At 46.8% G+C, this 16088-nt stretch overlaps 1 protein-coding gene across 10 annotated transcripts in view; it reads left to right on the top strand.

Annotated features, from left to right (window-relative positions):
* GRAMD1B (GRAM domain containing 1B) overlaps positions 1–16088 on the top strand; it is a 333312-nt gene that overhangs the window by 192034 nt on the left and 125190 nt on the right. Inside the window, exon 1 of one of the 10 annotated variants that reach the window (XM_073321025.2) lies at positions 13135–13293. The exons of the other annotated variants lie outside the window; for them this stretch is intronic. Coding sequence (XP_073177126.1) covers positions 13271–13293 — 23 coding nt within the window. The 5' untranslated portion in view covers positions 13135–13270. Of the gene's footprint in view, positions 1–13134; positions 13294–16088 lie in introns of those variants that run through there. 10 annotated transcript variants of the gene reach the window in all.

The following is a 16088-nucleotide window of genomic DNA, read 5'->3' as shown; positions in this document are numbered from 1 at the left end:
CCCTGTTTTCGTTCAGGGCGTGTGTACCTGCTGCTTGTGTGTTTGAGTGTACCGTGGTTGCTCTGTGTTGTTTTCATTATCTATACTAAGCCGCAGTCAAGGCTGAGGACCATAGTTGCCAACTTTCATGTGGTAAATAAGCACCCCGATTTTCACAATAAGCCAAAAATCAAGCTAATCCCATTTCAAAACAAGGCCAAAACAAGCCAATCCCTAAGAACCCCCACACTCTGTGTGACTAGATCCCCCAGTGTGAGACTGGGACTGTGGTGGGGCCGCTGTGCACCCCTGACTCTCTCCCCTGCTTGCCCCTTGTCCCTGCCTGCTGGGAGCCAATAAAAAAAAAAAAAGAAGCAACAAGCTACAAACCAAACAAGTAGCAAACTACAATCCAAAAACTAGTCAACAAGCAACTCACAAGCCAATTAAGCCAAAAACAAGCCCAATTTCTGTGTTTTTTCCACGGGTTTGGCATGTCTGGTCAGGACTCCATTATGCTAGGCATTGTAAAGACAGGTGACAGAAAGGACAGTCCTATCCCCAAAGAGCTTTTGCAGCTAAACATTTTTAAAAGTTTTTTGGGGAGGCGGTGGAAGGGAGAGGAGATGAGAAAGTATGACGATGCATTAGACCTGCAGCCGTGCTGAGGAGGCATCAACATGCCAGTAACAAAAAGTGGTGTTGTTGGGACCACTTGTTCCCTTTGGAGCTTGTGATTGAGGATGACTGTGTGTGTGTGTGTGTGTTTTATTATGTATCCAGATACAGCCACTGAGAATATGCTGTAGAGAATAGTTCTGAATTACCAGGAGAATGGACAACATGACCTGTGTACACATGTGCATCCATGTTTAGCAGGGTACGTGCACTGTGAGATATGCACAGCCACATGCTGTAGAGGAAAAAAAAACCCCACTCCTTGAGGTGCATGAGCACAGTACTATACACAGATGCGTGTACTTTCTTGTGCACCAGACAGGGGTGCAATGACGTTTCTGAATGTTGCGTGTGTGTATCCTGCCCATTGATGGCATTATGTGGTTATGGGTTGGTATCTAAATATCAGTATCTGTCTGCAGGCCCCCAGGCACTGACAACTGTGTATATGGTGTGTGGGTGGATTCATGCTGCATATTGGTGAACCCAGCATGTGGGTGTACTCAGACTCTCTGATATATTTTAGTGCCTGGTTGTGTGTGTATATACTGCATGATGGTATGTGTGTTCTGTAGATTGTATATCAGTGTCCTATAGTCTGTGTGTACTGTGCAGTGGTGTTTGTGTGAGGGCATTGTAGGTTTACCAGTGTCCCGTAGTCTGGATGTACTATACAGTGGTGCTCTGTGTATGTGTGTACATTGTGTGCTGTATTATCTATGTGTGTGTGAGAGAGCGCGAGAGAGTGAGAACACCTTCAGACAGTGATGTTTCTAGCCCTTGGCAACTTAAATTGGCCTGATTCTGCAGCACTTTTCCCTAACCCCCTGCTAGGATTGCTAGTGTTTGCCTGGTTTACCAGGGTTAGTGCATTCATAGATTCATAGATATTAAGATCAGAAGGGACCATTATGATCATCTAGTCTGACCTCCTGCACGATGCAGGCCACAGAATCCAGCCAGTTGAATGCATCCCTTCCTGGGCTGGTCAGCTAATACAATCCAGATTGATTTACTGTAGTAAAGTAGGCCAAAAAGGAAAACTGCAGTAACTGTGAACGGAGAAGCTGTCCCTGCTGGGCAGGAAACCTCGAATGATGAATGGGGCTGTATGAAGTCATCCTGCTCCTCCAATCAGATGGCCTGTCTCAGAAAGGCAGGGGCCTCTGCAGATACAGCTGCCTTTCAACACTCGAGCTGTTGTGCCAAATTTACCTTACAGAATGATTTTTCAGTGTCAGAGCCATGTATATGAACCAAAGAGTTCCCAGTTTAGGCCCCAAAATTTTCTGAGTATCATTGTGAGGTGAGTGTTTTCAGTGGAGTGTGGATGATCACACTTTCTTCCTACACCCGATCTCTCTTTAAGAACATCTCAGGTTTATTCCTACACCTACGTCTATCTCCGCTGCACCTGTCTTGCTTTCCCCCCTGCCTTCTTACCATTAAAGCTGCCTCCTTCCTCCCTGCATTCCTCTTAGTTAGCACCCATTAGATCCCACTCCTGTACCCGTGTACTGTCCAGCATCCTTCTGCTTTTCTCCTCCCTCCACATTTCTCTGGTACCCAATGGGACATTCCTGATGTTGCTTTCCCTTCCCATAGAATGAGAGAGGGGAAGCAGCATGTTGTCTTGTCCAGGAGGAAGGCAATTTGCTTATGTGCTCCCTGAAGAAGCTCAGAATGCAGAGGAAGATGGGAGGCTGCTCTCTTCCTCAGCAGCATGCTTGACCTTTGGATGGCATGGGGGTAGCGGGCAAATGAATCACATCTCCTGCTGAAACAGCTTGCCCGACTCCAGCCAAGAGTCTAAATCAGAATCTTGTCAGGGGAGCTTACAGGAGCAGAGGAGTTAGCCTCTGGGGTGGCTTTCTCCTTATCCTCTTGTCTGGGGGCAGCTGGGTAGGCCTGGGGCTTGTTCTTGACTAACTTTCTTTTTATTCTCATCTGCCTGTCAAATTGTTCATCTCTTCCTCCTCATCTTTGACTTTCCCTTTCTCCCCCCTCCCCCCTTCCCTGGATGGTCTTGTTTACTGATAGGCCAAGCAGAAAACATGGAGGCGTCTGATATGGTGACAGGAAAGGTAGGATGGAAATGCTGCCGGCCTCCTTGTGTGTAAGTGGCATCGCTTGGCAACTTCTTCCTTTTTTCACTCATCCTTTTACTTTCTCCCTTCCCCACCCTGATGCTCTGGGGGCTGCCTTAGCGCCAGGGGACGTTAGGGACAGGAGCCAAGTCTCACAAATAAGTTCCTTTCCAAGCTTTACACCTTTAACCTTTATGTGCTACTTTCCTTTGAGGTCTGATGTAACGTCTTCCTGCTTTAAAGAGTTTATGCTGTCGTCCATTATGGGGATTTTTGAGGGGGAGGGAAGAGCTAAGCAATTCTTGGTCTCTTGCCCTTTGTTGCCTTTGCCCCTCACAGAAAGGGCAGAGATTAGCTGGGACAGCTTGGAGGCTGGATAAGGCAGCTTGGCGGTAGTATATCAAGAGAGATGCTAGCAGGGGTTCTCACAACAATGTTTTTGGTGGCCTCAGAGAGCAGCCACTAACTGGTCGCCGCTCTGACAATTTTTCCTAAAATAGTTAATTAACTTTAGGAAAAAGAAATAAATATGCACATATCCATGTCCAAATCACAGGAATTTATTTACGTAGGGTTTTTGGTTTTGGGTTGTTTTTTTTTTTTTTGCAGACTCAATAATAATAATAATAACAACAACAACAACAACAACGTACAGTTGTCTCCTCTTCTTTATTGGACCTAAACAGAATAGAAACACACATAAGATGCTGTGCATGTTCTTGTCTTTTCGTTGTTGTTTCTTTTGCTTTTTCGGTTGTGGGGTTTTTTTTAGATTTGCTAGCAAGTAAGTTTGCTTCTGTGAAAAGTGATATTTGTATGATTCTTAATATCAGTTTTCACAGTAGCAGACTCACTAGCTAGCGGGGAAGCAGTGAAAAGCAATCTTAACAAACACACAAATACAACTTTTCACAGCAGACTTACTCAGCCCGGGCAAGCCAAGACACAAATTAAGCCTTGGATGTGGAGGTAGATAGGGAGGCAATGGAGGCCAGAAGTGATGGAGTGGATGGGTGAGGGGCTGGGGGCAGTAGTGGGGACCAGGAGCAATAAGGGTGTGTGTGAGCCCCAAGCCCAGTGGCCAGAGCCCGAAAGCCAAAGCCCCGAGCTCAAAGCCCCATGGTCAGAGCTCAGGGCCAGAGCCTGCCACCCCAGGCCAGAAGCCTGAGCCCCAGCGCCCCTGGAAAGGTGGGAAACTCACACTGGTTGTCTGCTCCTCCGGCGTTTGTGGCTCAGGAAAGTGCAGGGCCCAACCTCTCCTTGCAGCCCCAGGGGAGGGGCTGCTGCTTTGTCCCCATCCCCCCAACCACCACCCGGAAAAAGAAACGCCCCTGGTGGCTGCAAGCAGCCACGGTGGCTGCATTTGAGAAATGCTGCTCCGGAGTGTGCCTTAGAGGTTGAATTCCTAGGCTCGGGAAACTGAATTGCAGATCAGAAATGGCTCTCAGCAATTTATTGTTACAAGGAGATGGGGAAGGGAAGTGAGCGGAGGTTTTAGATGCACTTGCTCATTTGTACAAGGTTCCTGCATCCCCCCCCCCCTCCCCCGGGAACACTGCTTGCAGTCTTTGCTCATGCCAGTCTGTAAGTTCAGCTTTCCCAAGGGTTGGAAAGATTGGACAGTGGCGTCAGACTATAGGAATGCAGCCGAATAGACCAGGGCGGATTTGTGGGGGGAGAAATGGGCCCGGAAGTGTGTGCCATGAACTGTGTCAGCAATGTTCAGAGAGGGGGATTTGCATACACATCTGGGCATGGCACTGTTAGTATCTCAGTGCCAATGCCCACAGCAGCAGCTGTGTTAAGGCATGGGTCTGCCACTGTTGTGACTTGATTAGACAGTAGAGTAGGAATGAAATATGGTGACCATATCTGTATAATATCTGCAGCCCTATCGCTTTGTGCTTAGGGTTGCCAGGCACCTGGTTTTCGAGTGGAATGCCCTGTCAAAAAGGGACCCTGGCTCTCTGCAGCTCCCGGAAGCAGCTGCCAGGTCACTGTGGCCCTGAGGTGCATGGACGTCCAGGGAGGCTCCGTGCACTGCCCTCACCCTCCCCACAGTCTCCTCCTGCACCCCAGAGCTCTCACTCCCCTCCCGAGCCCTCACCCCTTGCCCCAGCCCAGTGAAAATGAGTGAGGGTGTGGGAGAGCGAGCAACTGAGGGAGGGGGGATGGAGCGAGCGGCAGGTGGGGCCTTGGAGAAGGGGCAGGGCAGGGGTGTTGGTTTTGTGGAATTAGAAAGTTGGCAACCCTATATTGTGATGTGATCTCAGCAGCTCCTGGAAGCTAAGCATGATTGGGATGTGTCATAGTTTAGATGGGAAAGACCAGGTGCTGCAGGAAGTGATATTGGTGATTATGAAGCTGAACGTCTTCCCTTTGAAGTAGTATTGAACCAGATACCCAAGCACTGTGCTAGGGTGTGCTGTGTTGCTGGAAATATTATGCTTAATGAGATGTATATCTGAGGCCCTGAGCATTGATAGTTGTTGAGGAACCCATGATGCGTTTCCTAAGAGGAAGGGTGTAACTCCTTTGCCTTTACCAAATTTCCAACTGAATAAATATTTCCCTTGACTAAGTTCCCTCTTTCAGATGAATTTTAGTATTCTTCACTACCTTTCTTTAAATGGCTGTGAAGTGTTGTTTTGTGCTGTTGAACAGCTACAGTGTTTTATCCCAGAGGTGGCTGCATTTCACTGCAGTTCCTGTGTTTGTAGAATGTTCGTAAATTCTGTGATGTTCTTCTGGACGGAAGATGCTATATACGTGTAAGATTGCCCGTATTACTGTATTTCCTTCACGGTTGTCTGTCATCCCTCACTCTCATTTACCTCCAGCTTACACAGAAGTAATATTGTCTATCTCTATTATCTGAAAAATAATTGCCATCAACAATGCTGGAGGCTAGGGACTGTGGGCCAATCCCTGAATTGAGTGACACTGGTGTAAATGTGGAGTAGCCCTACTGACCACAACTGCAGCTGGTCAGAAATTTTTGAATGAAAACTTGCTTAATTGAAAAAATGGCCTTTTTTCAAAAACAACTGTAAGAATTGTGGAAAAAAAGTTGTGTGTGTGACATTTTTATCAAAAACATTATTGAAACCACTATTGTAATGCTTATTGGGGTTGTTTTTTATTTACTGAAAACCTGGTAACATTTTTGTGAACGTTTATAAAAAGTGAAAAACAGCTCGGTTTCAAACCCTGCAGAACAGAAACAACTTATGCATGGTGGTGGGGTTTTGTTTAACCAGTACAAACTTGGGTGCAGATACTCTGGACTTACATTGGTGTAATTAACATCAGAGCTTGTTCCAATGCTGTTTATATTAAAGTACTAAAGCTCAGGTAATGTTAAGCTTTGTGATCTAGTATATGTCCTTGTATCCCCTGGTTTAGCTCTCTGTCCCATATTATGCCTTGTTTGAAGCCTTCAGAGTGCTGATACTTACATTCTCTCAGCCCCTATGGCTACATTTACACTGTGTTTTACAACCTGCGGCAGCAAGTCTCAGACCCTGAGTCTACAGACTTGGGTTCATGCTCCGGTGCTAAAACCAGCAATGTAGACATTGTGGCTCAGGATGGAGGTTGGACTTTGAAGCCCAGGCTTGGGGGCATCTATATTGCTGTTTATAGTACTGTAGCATGAGCCCATGTCATAGACCTGGGCTCTGAGTGCTGTGGGTTTTAAAATGCAGTGTAGCTGTACCTTTGAATTCCTCTAGAGTAGAGTCCGTCTGCTTAGATCTGGGAGAACAGAGAATTGCTGGGAAAAAGGCTAGGTTATTGTCCTTTCCTAAACACTGAGATCGCCAATGGGATGTAACAACAAGATATTAATGTCTACCACTGTTACTTTCCATTGTATTTGTGCTTTTGTCTCCTCTTTGCTGCTTTTGGTGTCTCAAGAATTGATATTCCCCTGATGTACCACAAAGCAACCCTAAATTCACTGGTTCATATCCTCATAGATTTGGAGCCTCCGTGTTTTGGCCAGTGCTCCTGGGCCAAGGTTAATGCCATGCATCCCGATTTTGAAGCTTGTGGGATTCTCACTGGAGTCTCCTGAGAATTGTTTTGGGCTGGAGCACACATTAGCACCCGGTGATTGTTTCACCGTGTGATGCTATTGCCTTGTGACATGATTGGAGGTTTTTTGAAGACGAGGTTTGACAAATACCTGTCAGGGATGCTTTAGGAGACTCTAGGTCTCTTTGGTCCTACCTCAATGCAGGCGGCTGGACTAGATGACCCCTGGAGATCCCTTCTAGCCCTATCTTTCTATGATTCTATGATGGTGGCTTATGGTGACCTCACGACGTTTGTAGAATCATAGAAACGTAGGGCTAAACCTTGAGAGATCATCTAGTCCAGCCCCCTGCGCTGAGGCAGGACCAAGTCAACCTCGACGATCCCTGACAGGTGTTTGTTCAACCAATTCTTAAAAACCTTCACTGATGGGGATTCCATAACCTCCCTTGGTAGCCTATTCCAGAGCTGAACTACCCTTACAGTTCGTTAGAAACATTTTCCTAATATCTAACCTAAATCTCCATTGCTGCAGTAATTGCCCATTACTACTTGTCCTACCTTAAGTGGACCTGGAGAACAGTTGATCACTGTCCTGTTTATAGCAGCTCTTAACATATCTGAAAACTTTTATCAGCCCCCCTCCCTCCGCCAGTCTTTCTTTCTCAGGATTAAACATGCCCAATTTTTTGAACCTTTCCTCACAGGTCAGGTTTTCTAAACCTTTTATCATTTTTGTTGCTCTCTTCTGGACTCCCTCCAGTTTATCCACATCTTTCTTAAACAGTGGTGCCCAGAATTGGACACAGTACTCCAGCAAAGGCCTCATCAGTGTGACAGTTACCTACCATGCCTTACATATGACACTCCTGCTAATAAACACTAGAATTATATTAACTTTTTTTGCAACTGCATCACATTATTGACTCATATTCAATTTGTGATTCACTATAACCTCCCGATCATTTTCAGCAGTACTAACACCAAGCCAGTTATTCTCCGTTTTGAAGTTGTGCATTTGATTTTTCCTTCCTAAGTGAAGTACTTTGCAATGCTCTTTATTGCACTTCATCTTGTTGATTTCAGACCATTTCTCCAATTTGTCAAGGTCGTTTTGAATTCTAAGCCTGTCCTCCAAGTGCTTGCAACCCCTCACAGCTTGCTGTCATCTGCTGATTTTGTAAGCGTACTCTCCACTCCTTTATCCAATCATTAAAGAAAATATTGAACCGTTCCAGACCCAGGACTGACCCCTATGGGACCCCACTAGATACGCCCTCCAAGTTTGACTGTGAACCATTGATAGCTACTCTTTGAATACAGTCTTTCAACCAGTTGTGCACTTAGAGTAATTTCATCTAGACCACATTCCCCTCATTTGCTTATGAGAATGTCATGTGGGACTGTGTCAAAAGCCTAATTAAAATCAAGATATATAATGTCTTCCCCCATATTCACTAGGCCAGTAACCCTCTCAAAGAAGGACTTCTTAGCATTTTGTTCAGTACAACGGGTTTTGTCATGCTGTAAGTGGCATCCGTTCTTAATCTGTCCCTGCTTCTGAATGAGAGCAAGGGGGAAAAATAGTTTATCCAGCAGAGAGCAAAGAAAACCAGCCCCACTGTAAGATGAGGATGCCCAGCCAGGACACAGTGGGTGGGGATGGAATCAAATCCCAGCTAAAAGAGACCAGTGATAACAGAGAGCCCAAGCCTGAGAGCTGCCTTTTTGTCCCTGAAACTGCAGAGTTCTCATGCTCTGTGCTGCAAATATTCAGTGGGAATATCCTGGAAGAAGCTCGGGGAGGAGGAGTTAATTAAACACCTGATACACTTGTTCCATCTGGCAGGAGATGTGTTTTCCTCTGTTATGCACTGTAATTAGAATGATGAATGACGCCAGAAAAGATGCCCATTTACTGTATCTCAGTGCGGTGGATTAGAGATTGTTTATTTCCTTGCCTTTTATTAGCCAGCAGCTGCTCAGACTGGGATTGTAGGGGGCTGACTAATACAGTGTGTGTCAAGGATTTGAATTGAACCTAAACTTTGAATTGAACCAAGGAGTGGAAAAAATGCAGTTAAAATATATTTGTTAAAAATTTATTATTTTATCGAAGCAGATCCAACCGTAATAGAAAGTAAAGTTATTTTCAAAGGGATTTTAATTTCCGTGGTGACTTCTGCACTGATGACTTCCATCCAGGATTGGAAGGGTAAGTGCTGAGAAGCTGCAAGGAGAGGTTTATGTCTTGGAACCTAACCATAAGTGCAATGTTGAAGAGATGCTGGGCCTATTTCATCTTTGCCTCTCACTTTGTTACAGACATTTACACCTGTGCAAAATGAATGTAAATCACTACCCAATCTGAAAGGTCGCATTTTGCAATTGCTTCGCAAGAATGAATTAGGTCCTCTGTACTTGCAAGCACTCCAGCCTCGTTTTGCAGACTGAGGAGGACTTGGTTGTTTGTACATGAGGGTTCGGAAAAGCATCCAGATTTCTCTGAGTGGCTTCTACCAGTCAGAACTTGCAAGCCTTTCTAAGGTTTGGAAAAGTTATGCAGGGTTTTTGCTGCCTTTTTTTTTTTTTTTTAACATTCGTGTGTGGCTTCAGTTCCCGATTTTGGTTGGGAGGAAAAGCACCAAAATTCCATGGGAGAGATTGCATTCATGGGATTTCCATTGGACCAGAAGCTCTCATCAGTGAATTTATCCTCACAGTACCGAGTGAGGGAGGGGGAAGTACGGATCTCTGTGTTGCAGATGGGGAACTGAGGCACATAGAGATTAAGTGATTTGCACAGTGTCACACAGGAAGTCTGTGGCAGAGCCAGGAACTGAATCCAGATATCCTGGGTTCCAGTCCTGCATCTAAATCACAAAACTATCCTTCATTCCCATTTGCTCGTTTCATGGGGCAGATGTTCAGGGTACAGTAGGTGGATAATCTCATTGGACTCCACCTTGCATTAAATGTACTGAGTATTTGGAGTCTCCTGGTTCCTATCTCCATGGAGGCCGTTGCAATTGCTGTCCCTAGTCCACACTTTTATGTTGCCAGGTTCAATATTTAATACCACTTCCTTTCGTCTGGTGTGTGCCTGGGCACAGGGGGAGCAGAGAGGAGAGGACTCACCCTTTCTGCATTAGCTGACATGGATGGGCAAGGCGGTGGAAGCTGAGACTGTAACTAACAGTGACAGCAGGGATCACCTGATCATGATCCACCGCAGCTGATTGGCCATCTGCAGCCCCCTCACCCAGGCTCCCTTCAAGGATGCTAGAATGCAAATCCCAGCTGAATTCTCACTGAGGGGCAGTCAGTTCTGCCAGAGTTTGGTGCTTATACTTCCCCCTCAGCCTTTCTCGCTCCTGATAATTTCCTGACCTCCAACGTGTTCTTATAAAAGAGCACATGGCTGCTTGCTCAATCTCCCCCTGCCTGAGCTATGATTTCCAAACTTGAGACTCTGCAGCAGTGGTCTGGCCCAGATTCATCAGACTTGCAGGTCTCCTGACCCATTTTACACCACTGCAGTTTGCCTCTCTCCATAACTACTTGCAGGCCACAGGTTCAAAGCATCCCAGGGAGAGTGAAGCAGTTTAGAAACTGAGATGCGCTCAAGCTGTGAGCCTAATGAGCAGGGGGAGAGGGGTTGTTGGATCTGAGGTTGTGCAGGGTGGGAATGATAATTTCCTCACTCTTTACTGGTTTCAGAGTAGCAGCTGTGTTAGTCTGTATTCACAAAAAGAAAAGGAGTACTTGTGGCACCTTAGAGACTAACCAATTTATTTGAGCATAAGCTTTCGTGAGCTACAGCTCACTTCATCTTTATGCATCCGATGATACTCTTCCTTTTCACTCTTTATTGTTTGCAGTGATATGAGGAAGTACGCTTTGAAAAACCATAATACTCAATTAATGAAGCTGTTTGCTATCCATGAGATTCATTCCAGAACCAAACTCCTTCAAAGTTTGGGGATATTTGAATTAAAGGGATTACAGGTCCATCCTTGCTCAGAATTGGATCTGACCCTACAGGGTGTTGTGTCCCCATAGCTCCCACTAAAGTCAATGGGAGGTTAGGCTGCTCAGCATTGTACAGTATCAGGCCCTGTATTAGTTGCTTTAATCAAAAGCAGGTACCAAAATGTTTCGGCATTGGTTGATATGACAGATGATTCAGAGAGAGCGAATCTTCTGTCACAGATATCCGCAAAGTTAGTACTGAACTGACCTTTCCCCTCTGCTTCAAGCAACCTTTTTTTGTGGTTTGAAATTGTTTCCTGGCAATCGTTATTCATTTCCTCCTACCTATGGCTTCTGTCTGGGCATGAAATGACCAAAACCATGCAAGAGAGACTCTAAGCCTGATTTGAAATGAGGAACTTCTTGTTCTCATGATTTTGTTAGACCCAAAAGGACAGTTGAGAAAAGGTTTGGGTAAGATGCCCAATTTCTTCGTGCTCAGCTGAACAGATATGAAATTCTGAGGTTTAGTCTTCCCTTAATTTAAAGGAGATTAAGGCTTCCAATTCTAGCCACTTCCCCATAAAGGATATCAAATTAGTTCAATCATTGTTCTCTTCCAGTAACATTTCGCTAATGTTCTCTAAGGTAGTTAGGGACACTTCTTCCATGGAGGGCTTTGAACATCAGCACTGAGACCTTGAACCGGCCTTTTTCAGTGGGGAGCAAGAGGAATACTACCGTGAGGTTTCCACAGGTAAAACTTGTGTTGCTAAGTAGTTGGGTGCTTGTGTTTTCCACAAGTTTTCAGGATGTGTGGCTTCCTTCCTAGATATGAGTTGCAAGCACAGAAGTCACAAATATGCGGGCTACCATGGCTAGGCTAGTGTCTCCATGGATCTGTTTATGCTGCGGCTGGGAGAGAATCTCCCAATCAGGATGGACAGCCTCTCTGAAAGGTGGTAGCTAGATTGACAAATTTCAGAAGAATTCTTCCATGGACTTCGCTGCAACTATGGTTTGAGTTAGGTTGACCTAACCACATGGCACAGGGTGTGAAATTTTTCACAGCCCTAAGCAATGGAGCTAGGGTTGGGCAGTCTAACTTTTAGGTGTAGACCTGGCTTCAGGGTATCGCAGGAACTGCTGATGGTGATTCAGTAGTTAGCAATCTTTCCTTTGAGTCAAGGGCATAAGCCTGGACACAAGCCTGGTGGTAGGGAGAGCAGTGTGGCAGGAAGTGCTGACCTATTGGTGGGATGTAGAGCCCAAGTCCTGGCTGATGGAGGTCAGAGTAGGATGAGTGGAAGGGAAGAAGGAACCCGGCATTCTTTTTTCAGAGTAACAGTCGTGTTAGTCTGTATTCACAAAAAAGAAAAGGAGTACTTGTGGCACCTTAGAGACTAACCAATTTATTAGAGCATAAGCTTTCCTGAGCTACAGCTCACTTCATCAGATGCAATTCTTTTTGTTAGTGTTAAGGATCTTGCCTTTCATAACATTGTGGTGCTAACTCCAGTCCTGTCTCCGGTCATGACTTCCTGCCTGCCTGAAAATTTCCCCTTCGGTTTTAGTGAGGCACACGCTCTCCTTTCACTCGCTGTTGTTGTAGTGTTGCGTCTGTGCTTTAAAACAGTTGCCAGCCCCGCTCCCCGAGGCGGCTCCATTGCAGTGGCGGGCCAGCTGACTCCTGGGGGGAGAATTGTGGAGGGTAAAGTGCTCGGTGGAGATGGCGCTGAACCAACCCCCCCCCCCCCCTCGGGTCGCAGCACTCCGAGGTGGCGTGGAGACTCCCTGAATCCGAATTTCCCTGACTGGCTTTTCCCTGCATCGTGGGCTAAATCAAAATCCTGGAGCTGAACATCCTTGAACTTTTGCTGAAAGGCGCTTCTGTGTGTGTGTGTGTGGGGGGGGGGGGAGTTGTCTGCGGCTCGGGCCCCACCATCTCCAGCGCTAGGGGGGTGCATGAAGGAGAACGGGGCCATAGGGCTGCCTTAGTGGCTTTCCCACCCCCAAGGGCTGGGCTTCTCCCCGGCGGGGCTGCGCGGAGCCGCTGGAACCCGGGCGGCCCCGGCTCGGCTGGGCGCCCCCGCCCCGCTCCGCGGACAAGCAGCCGGCTGGGGCTTTTCGGGGGCGGCGGGGCACGGTGCTTGGGCCCGGCTGCCGCGGGCATTAGGTGCCCAGACGGGGCCGCCTCCCCCCGCCCTCCGGGGGCTGCCGGGCAGGCGGCGGTGCCAGGGCACGTTTTCCAGCCCGCTGCCCTGCCGGCGCCGCACATGCTCAGCAGAGACCCTCGGCCGCCGGCGCCGGGAGCCTGGCTCAGCGGGGCGCGCAGCCGGGGCTCGGCGGGGCTGGGCGGGACGCGGCCGCTGCCCTGCCGCAGGGGCGCCGTGCATGGGGCGCTGCGCTGGCCGGGGGGCCGCCTGCTGCCCCGGCTGCTCCAATATGTCCTGGGACCTCTGGCGCCGGCCGCGGGCGGACCGGGAGACGGGCACCGGGTTGTCGTGACTGTGCTAATGAAAGGGTTCAAGCTCGCCTGGTAAGCAGCGGGAAGGGGTGTGTGTGTGGTGTTGGGGGGGCACCCTAGCAAAGGCACCCTCCTTTCGTCCCCTCCAGCGCCCTGCGCAGCGCATCCCTGGGGCCAGGGAGCCGCCGGGGGGGCGGAAAGATGCACTCCCAATAAGTTGGTGCCTGCCTCCAGTGCGAGGCTTTCTATCGCTGCGGCGTTCGCCAGGGGCATCTGCTCGGGGGAAGGCGCTGCAGGGTGCCGAGCTAAGACTGCAGCTGTAATGGAGCCACCAGGGGCGGGGGCGGGCGAATGCAAAGGTTTCTCTCCCCAGCCCGGCCACCTCTGCATCAGGGCTGCGATGCAGTGGTCCTGTCCTGGCTCGAGGTAGGTAGAGAACGAGACCTGAATCCTGGTTCAATACGACGGTTCCTGCTGAAGTTGTTCTTTAAAGAGCTGCTCCCTGGGGATGGGCTTTGCTGGCGTGTTGTGCCCCCGATGGTGTTTTGGAGTCGGGGGCCCCGAGGGACAAGCAGCTCCATGGCAGGTACGGAGGCCCTTACTATTGCTGCTGTTTTGTCAACGGTCCCCCCCAGCAGCCTTAGAGGAAATTCTTCATTTTCAGGGTTTCATAGCTCTGCTGTAAAAGACAATGCTCTGTCGGTGGAAATTTGGCCAGGAAAGGGTCTGTGTGTCCAAGTTGAATATATATAATTTAAATTCAAAGCCACTCTCCTGCTGTAAAATATACAGTAGATTGTAGATGATGGAGATGCAAAACCAAAAAAGAAAAAGTAATCAGAACTTTGTCCAATGGGGAAGGTTCCACCCTTTTTACTGCAACATGACTTTGTAATTTAAACTTAAATTGTACATGACGTTAGTTCACAGTGTGCTGGAGGAACTTATTTTTAAAAATCCTTTTCCTCCTTGTGTAAAATAAGAATAAAATTACCCCCCCCCCCCACCACCACCATTACGGCTTGCTTCATTAATGTGTGGAAAGTGTTTTAAGATCCTTACATGGAAGGTGCATGAGAAGGGCAAAGTTATTTTTATTTAATTTGTTTCTATTGTTGTTGTTTGTCATTTGTTATATGGAGAAAAGCATTGGAACATGTAGCATCAGAAAAACATTTTGCTATGGGACCCAGGGATGGACTAATGCCAGAGATGACTTAATATAGGTCTTTTCCATCTCTAATTTCTGTAATCCTGTGTTTATGTGCAAACACAGATATAGCTTGTGTAATATATATGTGCATATGCATATATATGATATAGAACATATAACCGGCAAATTTATTAATATCTGAGAATCCTACATGATTTTCTCTGCTTTTTGAAAAAAACTTTCACTGATGCACTATGTTATGTGTCATTGGGCTGGGCTGGTGAGTTGCATAATAGTTTAGCAGTACCACCAAACAAGCAAGACATGTATTATACATTCTGTGTATCTCGTAATACAGAACCCCATCATGCTAACCTGAACAATACTGCACATTGGTTTTCTATGAATAGTGTAACTACACTTGACACACACTCAATAGATCATAATATGCATAAAGACTGAAATACCAGCCAGCACATTGGGCTGTAATCTTGTCAGATTTCAAAAGCTCAGTAGAGTTGGGTAGGGTCAGCTCTGGATGTGGGACTTCAAGAGATTACCTAGGGTCCTAGGTATTGAAAGAAGTGATGTTGGTGTTTCAGTAGGTGTCACTCTCCCTCTGAGTTAGCACTGAATCAATGTCCCAGCATGAGGGGGCACCATGCTATTGTAGGTGATGGCTTTCTTGTGAAAGGCCTAACTCAGGACCCGAGTGCTTGTGTTCTTTACAGATTCTCTGTCACGTTCAGAGGAATAGTGTAACAGCCCTAAGTATGCTGGTCAAATTCTAGGTTGTTCTGTATCACCACATTTCCCCCTTTATAGTTCCAATAGGACAAGTTATTCTGTACTTCTCCTTATTACATATGTATAAAATATCACTTTCTTCCCCAGATTGCATTTTAGTGGTGGGCAAGAGATCCCTTATAGTGTGTACAGTTTTGTAAAAATGTTTGGGATTTTCTAGGTTGTCACTCTTTCCTCACTTATCCAACTGTAAATGTGAAATTCCTGGGCACAGAGGTATGTTAAGGATGATGTTTCAGGGCCTGCAAAAAGAAAAGGAGTACTTGTGGCACCTTAGAGACTAACCAATTTATTTGAGCATAAGCTCATGCTCAAATAAATTGGTTAGTCTCTAAGGTGCCACAAGTACTCCTTTTCTTTTTGCGAATACAGACTAACACGGCTGTTACTCTGAAACCTTTCAGGGCCTGTTTTCTCCTAAGCATATGTGGTGGTAGTTAATGGAATTATGTGCATGCCTCAAGAGGAGACTAAATCCAAGGCTGAAACACAGATTTCCCTTGTCCTTGGGTGTTTGTCAGGCCCCCGTAGGTTATATTAATATGTACGTTTGTGTGCAACTTCCATAACAAAAGCCGTTATAGGAATGGTGTTTGCACTTGCTTGTGGAAGAACTGCCGCTTTGGATTGGCAGCGTTTGAAGCTATACCATCAAGCAAGTGGCAAGCTAGTGCAACTTTCAGCCCTATTTGCCTAAAAGTCACTGTTTTCAGTTACAGATGAGATCAGTAAGGTTACTGCAGATTTTCTCATGGAGCAATTTTTTGAAAGACACTTGATTTCTTTCTGCAGTAGAAAGAGTAGAAAGGGACAGACTGCTGTCAGCAGCCTTTTTTGACGGGTAGGAAGTGGACTCACTGTCACCCACTTGTAGGACAAACCCGCTGCTTCACAGGATCATGCTATT

Source organism: Lepidochelys kempii, chromosome 22 (assembly GCF_965140285.1).
Source record: "Lepidochelys kempii isolate rLepKem1 chromosome 22, rLepKem1.hap1, whole genome shotgun sequence".
Classification (NCBI taxonomy): domain Eukaryota; kingdom Metazoa; phylum Chordata; order Testudines; family Cheloniidae; genus Lepidochelys; species Lepidochelys kempii.
This window is presented reverse-complemented; position numbering and strand designations above follow the sequence as displayed.